The 9,851-nt window shown below is 40.0% G+C and overlaps 1 protein-coding gene across 2 annotated transcripts in view; it reads right to left on the bottom strand.

Annotated features, from left to right (window-relative positions):
- Positions 1–2,870: 2,870 nt before the first annotated feature.
- VIPR2 (vasoactive intestinal peptide receptor 2) overlaps positions 2,871–9,851 on the bottom strand; it is a 151,154-nt gene continuing 144,173 nt past the window's right edge. For both annotated transcript variants that reach the window (XM_069086068.1, XM_069086067.1), the window contains exon 13: positions 2,871–8,004. In XM_069086068.1, coding sequence (XP_068942169.1) covers positions 7,831–8,004 — 174 coding nt within the window. In that variant the 3' untranslated portion in view covers positions 2,871–7,830. The remainder of the gene's footprint in view (positions 8,005–9,851) is intronic.

The following is a 9,851-nucleotide window of genomic DNA, read 5'->3' as shown; positions in this document are numbered from 1 at the left end:
GGATGTAATGGTTGGACAATTTGGAAAGCTGTCTACTTGATCTGTTTATGTCTTGATTATTCTACCTGTATACTCTGAAGTTTGGGGTGCTGACCTTTTTCCCCTGAACGAGGTAAATGATATATGTTTGACTGATTAAAGTAAGCTTGTTAACCCATTTTGAGTTGCTTTCCTTTAACAAAGCAGATCTAAGAACCTGTGGTGGCAGCCACCCTGGGGATGCTGGAGTGCTTGCTGCTACAAAGGGACAGGAAAAGAACTATTTGAATTTTTGAATGTGAAATGATGACAAAATCAGCTTGAGAAAAAACATAGATCATTGATAAAAAAAACTTGAGGAAAAACATAGATAGTTCTGAGAGGGCTGGAGAGAGCAGGGTCTCTCAGAAGCAAAAGCCTTGATTGAGATAAATGGGGGTCTCTGCAAGTCACTGTTGAACATCACTTCACTTGTGCAGGACTGATTTAAGATTTTTTTTTTTTGCTTTTTGGAAGGCAGTTGGGGTTAAGTGACTTGCCTAAAGTCACATGGCTAGTGTGTCAAGTGTCTGAGGCCTGATTTGAACTCAGGTCCTCCTGACTCCAGGGCTAGTGCTCTTTTCACTGCACCACCTAGTCACCCCAAATTTAAGATTTTTAAAGGCTATAAAAAGAAAACTTCTAAATCAAATAGCTCTCAAGGGACTATGTGATAATTTTTATAAAAATGATTAGGGTGGTATCTAACAGAAAGATAGATTTAAAAAGAGTTTCTTGTAAGAAGGAATAGGTGAATCATTAAATATAGGAAATCTCTGTTCTGAGGCATTATAAGATATAGAAGAAAGGCACTGAGAAGAAATTTTTTTTTTCTTTTTGGAGGACAATTGGGGGTTAAGTGACTTGACCAATGTCACAGGGCCAGTTTGTGTTGTGTCTGAGGTCAAATTTGAACTCAGGTATTCCTGACTCCAGGGCTGGTGTTCTATTCACTGTGCCACCTAGCTGCCCCAATGAGAAGAAACTGAATTAAGCAGCAGTAAGAAGACACAAAAGGTGATGAGAGAAGTGGTTCACAGAAACCAGAAGCTTGAGAAATCAGTATGAGATGATACACAGAAGTTCATGGAAGCTGAACATCAGGTATCAGAAAGGCTCTTCATTCATTTTTACTGAGAAAAGCCTAGGGAAAAGCTGCATAGTCCTGTAGCTTAAGAGAAGGGAAAGCCCTGAGGAACTTGCCTCTGTTACCTGTTACTGCCCTCGGCAGCTTGTGAAAGGTAAAATCATAGTGCATAAAGAACAGACCTGATTAGCTTCACCAATTACAGATCCATGGGAAGTGTTTATGCAGAGTGTAATGTGGAAATATTTTACTAAAAGAACATGACACTGTATCAACACCCTGCCAGGGGTGCCTGTGCACTAAAAGAGTTTGATACTGTTCCAGTGGCTCAAGAGTAGCAGTGAAGCAGCTTTGTTTAGCATAAAATCTCTGAGGCCCAGAAAGAGGGGGTTAGGGTTGGGGGGGAGAGACAGAGAGCAGTGAAGTGTTTGTTTGACACATTAGAGACTGTTCTCTAAAGAGACCATAGATATCAAGACCTACACTCCAGGATCGTGAGTTGCCCTAGGTATACGTTTCCCTACTTCTGTGCCTTACTCATTTATTTTTGTGCTTACTGTCCCCTAGAACACTATGTGAATTGGGAGAAGAATGTGACCTAGGTTTAAGGGTAGACTGTTAGATTTTGATTATTGCTGCTTTTTGGCATTTAATGAGTACAATTTTTTACTCATTTAAATTTAAAATTGAAAAAATTTGCTTTTGCTTTTTGTTTAATCACTGGTGGTGTTGTGGCTGATTTTGTGTAAATGGGAAGCCCTTGTTTAGGATTAACAGTGGCAAGTAGTTGGAGTATATCTCCTCTCTCCTCCCTCTTCCTTTCTTTCTCCCCTTCCCCCTCCCTCACTAGCATAACCCTTTGCAACCCTAGAGTCCAGTAGTAAACACATGATTGCCTATCTGGGAACACTACTCCCTACATACTACTATGAGTACAGGTGGGGTAAATGAAACAGACCTGCTCTAGGTTAAGAGACAGGTAAGAGGCGGGCATCAAAGTCATTCCCAGGCTACATAAATTTTATTTGAAGTTGCTGTTCAGCAGTTCTTCCATCTTATTCTTTTCATCTCTCAATTTCTTTCTTTGTAGAAACAGTTCTAAAACTCTTCCCCTCTCCCTAAGCCCCAAACTACATCTCCAGCCCTCAGACTTGTAGTACATAATTTAGTTTCCTACTTTACCAAAAAGATGCTCATCAGCTCCTCAAAACTTGTCAATATAACCATAGTCTTTGTATCACTGGAAAAAGACTGCGAATAAAGTCATTTTGCAGCATTGCTTCTCTGTTCTTCAGTACCATTAGACAACTATTTATTGAGCAGATGCCACACAGAAGTCCCTGTGGTAGGAACAAAGAAGTAGAATATCTTCCTAGTTCCTGCCTTCAGGGAGCTTACAAATCAGTTTCTTAGAAACAACTGACCTCTGGAAGTAATCTAAGACAATAATGAGAAATTGGATCAGAACCAGACATTTTTGGTGTAATATAGTTATTCTAGTTTCTGTAAAGTGCAATTATACTCTCTTGTCAGTCTCTGTTCATGAGACATGCTGCCATAATTGTATTCATTGATGGAACATGGGTTCAAGATTATTACACTGCTTAAAATGTATTGAATAGGATGCTGGATAGAAAGGTCCCAATGCACGTGGACTAGATCTAGGTTAGTTTTGTAATCTTTCACAATGGAAAGGTAATAAAGGTGAAAATCTCAGTACATTGAACACTGGTACAAATAATACAAAGCTATTTCCACAACATGGGATGGCCCACATAAACAATGCTTTATTGATTTAGTTACAATAAGTTTTATACAATATATAATGTTATACAAGACTTTTTCTCTTTCCCCTACCCATGCAACTGACTTGTTCACATTGTAGGCAGGGTGAGTAGAAATGAGTCAAACTACTACAGCTGAGTTCTTTTTTACATATCTTTGGTCCTGCTATAAATATTAATCACTCTTCAGTTTCTCTGACCCTTTTCCAACTTTATACATCTTAGCCACCTAATCAGAATGTACTTAAATCGCCAAACCATTCACACAAAGATTAATGAGCTAGAAAAAGGAAAAGATAATTATATGGAGTGGTTGTGGGTTTCTCTTTGGGGGAGGGAGGGTGGAGAATAGGGAAAGAAGGCCTTGATATGTATGCACTAACTTTCCCATTCCCATTACTGGATACAGAGCACTGCTTTTCATTTATTCAGTGCATATATATTGAACACCTACTATGTGTGAGGTGCTTGGGGGAGGGATGCAGAAAATAAGGCAATCTTTGTGCTCACGGAACTTGCGGTCTAGTAGACTTAATAAGACGTGTATGCAAATAACCGTTGTACTTATTCATTCATTATAGAAAGTCTGGGACCCTTGCTTTATTTCCAACTTCTATTGTCTAGAATAGTGATTCTAACAATGGATTCCATTTTTTTGTATTGCAACAAAAGAATCTGAAGATCCCTGGAGTTTGTTAGAATGTGTTTTTACCTTTGTAGGGTAACTCTGATTATATTGGTGACTTAGAAGCCTTGCCTTCACCCTTCTCTATAGGTGATTGGTAGTGGATCATGTGTTTTCCCTTAAGTAGCTTCATTTAGAAAGGCAGCGAGGTGACTCAATGGACAGAATGTCAGGCCTGGAGTCAGAAAGACTCATCTTCCTCAGTACAAATCTGGCCTCAAATACTTACTAGCTATGTGACCCTGGGCAAGTCACTTAACCATGTTTGCCTCAGTTTTCTCATCTCTAAAATGAGTTGGAGAACAAAATGGCAAACCGCTCAAGTGTCTCTGTCCCAGAAAACCCCAAATGGAGTTACTAAGAGTTGGACATGACCAAAACAACTGAACAACAATAAAGCTTCATTTAGAACCTCATATATGTCCCACTTGGGAGGATCCCTTCTATGCACACTTAGTGTGGCATTCTCAGTTGACTTACATATATGAAATTGTTATATTGAAAGTATTGACAGTTCATTGAGCTTGGGAAATATTTATGAAATGATGGATTTTGTTACAATTACCAAATATATATTCTAGATTTAAAAAAAGTTGAATATCTGAGCATTCAGTGCTTTTCTAAATAAACTATCCTTTGAGTAAATGTTGCAGCCATTTACAACTTCCCTTTACTGAACACGATAAAAGCAAAAGAGGGCTGCCTATTTGCTTTGGCAAATATTTAACTGACTGGAATTTTTCAGGATAGTACTTTCCCGATTTTGATTCCTATATATTCTTTTGAAGCATGACAAGACCCTTAATCACCTGAAAGGAAGCCTTTTCAAATTTATCAAAGATCTTAGGAGTCTGAGCTGGAAGAGGTCATCAATTTGACCTCTCTACCACCATTTTACAGATGAGGAAATTGAGGCCCAGAAAAGAGAAATGTCTTGCTTAGGGTCATACACTATACAATAAAACCAGTTCTTTTGAGTCTTCTAAGAGCATTCACTCTGTAGTCAGATGGCCTGGATTCAAAGCCCAATTTTGACCCTTAACACTTGTATTCCTTTTGGCAAGTAATTTAACCTCCCTGGGTCTCAGCTTCCTTATCTATAAAATGAAGGGATTGAGTTATGTGCCTTCTAATGCCCCTTCTAGTTTTTTTTTTTTTAATCTTATTCGCCTACTCCTCTGCAGCAAGGAGGAAAGAACATCATTATACCCTTTTTTTCTTGCAGGGCACTCAAGTTATGGAGATAATTTTGATAGGTTGATTAATTCTTACCTTTGTGCCTGCCATGCTGAATACGAGAGAAGAACAAGGGACTGAAGACAATTTTTAGGTTGCCCAGCCTCATCCTTCCCCCGCCAAAGAACGTTTATTCCAATTATTGTCCAGTCCATTCCGGTAAAGCAAAACACAGAATCTGATTATAATGAAGTCACACACATTCTTATAACATCCAGTTCTGTATCATGAGGCTAGTCTCATGGGCTAATGCTTGTCCCAGAGTAGCATTATTTTCCTGAGCTGATTACAACTAATTTTATAAAAAAAAAATCTCATATGAGTCAAGGGTTTGTCAGTCCACCTCAATGACTTTGATTTCTATTTCGAAGACACTATCACTCTGTCATAATAAAATCACATTTTTACCTAATCCCAGTTTATCAGAAATGTGGATTTTATGAAAGGAAAGTGAATGTAAGGAAGAACTGCGATCTTTATGGTCTCCAGCTACCCCGTTGCAGCAATGGAAGCACCTCTCAGAAAACGTGAGAAACCACTAAATGAAGGATAGGATGGGACTCTAACCACCCTCATACCCCTCCCCCACCAGGTCTACTCCATTGCTGTCATCAGTTTCAGCCTACCACTCCCTTATCGCTAGCCTAAAGTCTCCACTTACTACTCTATTTTGACAGGACTATGGTCCAGCTTTATGTTATAAAAATAAGGCTTATCTTCTCCCTTAAATTCTTTGCCATATAACTCTACCTTCTGAACACAATGTGAGAGAGTCTTAATACAATTTCATGACTTTAAAACTATGATTTAAGGGTTTTGCTGACATGTGGTTATGAACTTCGGGCTGGGTACTTTCTGAAGGGGTGGGGAGTGGGGTTGGCTGAATGCAGACTGCCTAGCAGAGTTGAGTGCATGGTGGTGGTGGTGGTGGTGGTGGTCATAGTAGTGGTAACAATTCAGAACACCTTTAGAAGGAAAGACAGAAGCTGGTTGTTAACCTGACCTTCACCCTCCAAGCTTTATTAAGTGAGGTACTCATCACTCTGTCACTGTTTCTTTCTAACCCAGGAGGGTTTTTTTTTTTTAAAACATTTTGTGTATTATGGAATCCCTTGGGCAATTTGTTAAAACTTAAGATCCCTTCTCAGAATAATGTTTTTTAAACAATTGAAGGAAATGCTAACTTTCAGTTAGAGGTTAATGAAAATAAAGATATATATATATATATATATATATTACCCCAAAATCCAAGTTTGAAGAACCCTTGAAATCAATCCATGGGCCTCCCTAGGAATCTTGACAGATTGGGAACCCCTGCTTTCACCTCTGTAAAAAGCAATATTTTTCTTTTAAAAACAAACCAAGAACTGTAAGGCCACCACAGAACCTTAGGCAAGACTTGTCAGATTTCATTGTGTGTGATATGGCCTTCAAAGACAGGTATGCCACCCACATAGTATAAACAAGGGTGCCCTTTACAATGTCTATCCTTCCCACAGGAGATGTCCTCCTCTATTTCTTTCAGGTCAGAAACCCTCACTTCCTCTGTATACAATAGAACCCAGAAGTTCTGACTGCTGATTGATGATACAGTATTTATAAAATGAAACTGTAGACAGTTCCCCTCTTTGTGCACTTTCTATTAATTCTTCACTTAAAAGCAATTTTGATATGTGACAAAGGAGTTCAAAGTGTCTCCTCTCCCCCCATTACCACCTTTTCAGTTTCCTTCTTTGCTCCTTTGATATTTCCTTCATTTTTACTCTGGTTACTGGGATGTGGTCTATATCTTCACATTTAGGTTGAGTATTTAGGCTGGAGTTGACTTCTCACATAGGCAGAGTATGAAGATGCCTAAGTGGTATATGACATGAGGAAGACTTTCACTCCCTTTTCTCCTTAAAAGCTTATCTACCTACCTATTACAATGCCTAACATCCCTCCATTAAAGATTTAATGGGAGAGGAGGAGTTAGAAACCCCTTTTTAAAAAGCAAAAACTCATAAGATGGGCAGTACTTTAAGTACTTTTTAGTTATTAATACTTTAGTGAAAATTAGTTGATTAGATTATTTTTCTAGGTGAGAGAAAGACCATTTGAGAATGAGTCAAAGGATAAGTTAATTTTGTTGAAGAGAGGGGAGAGAGAGAAGTCTGGGATATTGGGTACTGTTTGGGAGGAGAAAAGCCTGCATAGATTCCACAGTGGAGATGGCCAGGGTTCCGAGTGAGTGGTAAATAGGCAAGGGGGAAGTGAAGGCCCCATGTGAGTTGAGAATGGGGGCTGACTGAAGTCTGAGCTTCTTGGTGGTTTTGCCTTCTTTAAAGTTCATTTTGATATTAGCCTTGGGGATATAGAATCATCTAGAAGCCAGATACCACAAAAAAACTGTCATGGCTGCCTTGTGTGCCAGAGGGTAATGCCCTCTTGCAGGGTAAAGATTTCACTGAGGTAGGTCTGAATCCAATCAGATTATCTCGTAGAAGATGAAGGGTTCCTTGTCTCCATGTTTAACTTAAAGGCTTGAGCAGGGAGGTTGATGAAGTCTTCACAGGGGTCAGTGGGAGACCACCATGAGCTGTGCTTCACAGGGCAGGATCTGGCTCCTTGACCCCTTTCACTGTAGTGGACCAACTTTGACTTTTTTATCTCAGGAGTCATCTCCCTCCCTTCTCTTCTCCCCTTGATAATGAACACATTATCAAAGATCCCAAATGCACATACATTCTAGGTCTGAAGCTCTTTAAAAAACAACTTAAATACTGCAGTTTAGCCATAATTAGCTTTCAGATCCAGAAAAATGACAAAGATCACATGAGAGTGCAATATGAGTGGAACTATGTTAAAACTCAGAGTCTACAGGGCTGAGCTTCCAGAACTAGGCCATTCCAGACATGGAGATGGGGAGGGGAAGCAAAATCACACAAAGCAGAGCTGAGAAATATACCACATTTGGCTGCATGGGATACAGTCTTTCATGTAGCTTTTTTTTTAAAGCAAATATGGGCAGTTGATGCTGCTCATATCACTGTGGTTTCGGTCTGCAGGAAGGAGTGGGCGCGGGAATTCCGATGAAAATGTAAAATGCTTTCAGAGCCATTGCGAGAGATTGAAGAGCTGTGTAGCCTGTAATCCCGGCTCATGGACTGGTTCAGGCACAAGCTTCGCCATTTCCTCTTCAGCTCACTCTGCACCTGCCAGGAAAGAGTGGAAAAGGGATGGACAAGTCCAAAACGACCTCCTGTTTAGTTGGTGGAGGCTTATACAGATATTGTGTTGACTCCCCCTCTAGAATGTAAGTTCCTTGAGGGCAGAAGCTGCCTCATTTATTTTTGTCTTCCCATCTCCTACACCTACCACACTTCCTGGAACATAATAGATGCTACAGATACTTGTTGGTGGATTGATGAAGGGAAGAATGAGCATGGGGGAAAGAGCCCTGACTGGAGTGAGAGGACCTGACTTCAATTCCTATCTCTGTTGCATGTGACCTTTGGCAAATAATTTAACCTCCCTGGGCCCCAGGCTCCTTGTCTATAAAATAGATGGATTAGATGGTTTCTCAGGTCACTTTCAGAAAAAAGAAAAAACAACTTTGTTTTTTGGTTTAACCGCAATGTTCAGGGCAAGACTTTTAGTCCCAGGGTTCCCCTTGTCCACAATCAGGTCAGTAAAGGCCTAGTAAAAGTAAATGAAAGAGAAGACTAAAGGGTGGGACAGGAAAGCTTATGCAAGGCTGTCATGGAAGAGGAGAAGGGAAGAGGATTAATTTTTATATAGCACCTGTCTAGCTGTTAGGTACTGTGCTGAACACTCAAATATCCTCATAATTGAACCTCACGACAACCTGGAGAGGTAGGTGCTATTGTTATCTCTATTTTATAGTTGGAGAAACTAAGGCAAATAGAGGTTAAGTGATTTTATCCAAGGTCACAAGGCTAGTAAGTGTCAAAAGCCAGATTTGAACCTCCGGTCTCCTTCTTGGCACATTGCTCTATCTACACTGCCATCTGTTGTCATTGTTGGATTGCTTCAGTCATATCCAACTCTTTGTGACCCCATTTGGGGTCTTCTGGACAGAAATACTGGAGTGGTTTGCCATTTCCTCCTGCAGCTCATTTTATAGATGAGGAACTGAGGCAAATGGGGTTAAGTGACCTGCCCAGGGTCACACAGTGAGTAAGTTTCTGAGGCTGAATTTGAACTCAGAAAAAATGAGTTTTCCTGATGCCAGGCTCTATCCACTGTGCCACCTAACTGCCCCACTATGCCACCTAACTGCCTCTATATGGAAAAAGGATTAGCAACCAGAGGTGTGCTGGAGCCAAATCAGGCTTATTATTACATTTTCAGTGTGAGATTTTATATCTTGTATATCAGCAAGCATTATACCTCAGTGCTTGATTTATTATTTTGTTGATTATCTAGACCTAATAAAGTAATGGAAAAATGTTAATAATGAAGATTAAATTTAAGAATACATTATCTTTTTTGAGAGTAGGTTGTTAAACATTTACTATCACACTGCTGGACTAGACTTATTTTTCTTGACTCTAGAAGGGAACAATATGTAAAAGTTTTAGAGAGGCAGATTTTGGCTCCACAAAAAGAAAACTTTACCAATACTCCAAGGCTGTGGAAGAGTTGAATGGGTTGCTCCAGGCCAGAACTCCAGGACTGCTTCCCTCAGAAGAGGTATTCAAAGGCTAGCTGACCACTCTTTGGGTGTGTTGTGGAGAAGATTCTTGTTCAGAGAGGAGTTGGACTAGGTGACCCCTGAGTTCCCTTCCAACTCTAAGATTCTGAACCATAAGAATGAAGTGATGGGAAAGAGAAAGCAAATAGAGGAGAGTGGGCAGAGACTTTTCTCTGGCAAGAGATTGCCAAAATTATGTGAGGATTGAAACTTCTAATCACTAGAATTTAGAGAGATCCTAGAATGTACTGGGTGGCACAGTGGACAGAGCATTGGTCCTGGAGTCAGGAAGACTCCTCTTGGTGGGTTCAAGTCTGGCCTCATACACTCCCTAGCTGTTTGACC

The sequence above is a fragment of the Petaurus breviceps genome, unplaced genomic scaffold (assembly GCF_028583685.1).
Source record: "Petaurus breviceps papuanus isolate PSGF00001 unplaced genomic scaffold, PetGlider_PUasm1.0 178, whole genome shotgun sequence".
NCBI classification, from domain to species: domain Eukaryota; kingdom Metazoa; phylum Chordata; class Mammalia; order Diprotodontia; family Petauridae; genus Petaurus; species Petaurus breviceps.
Note: the sequence above shows the minus strand (reverse complement) of the source record. Positions and strands in the feature narration are given on the sequence as shown.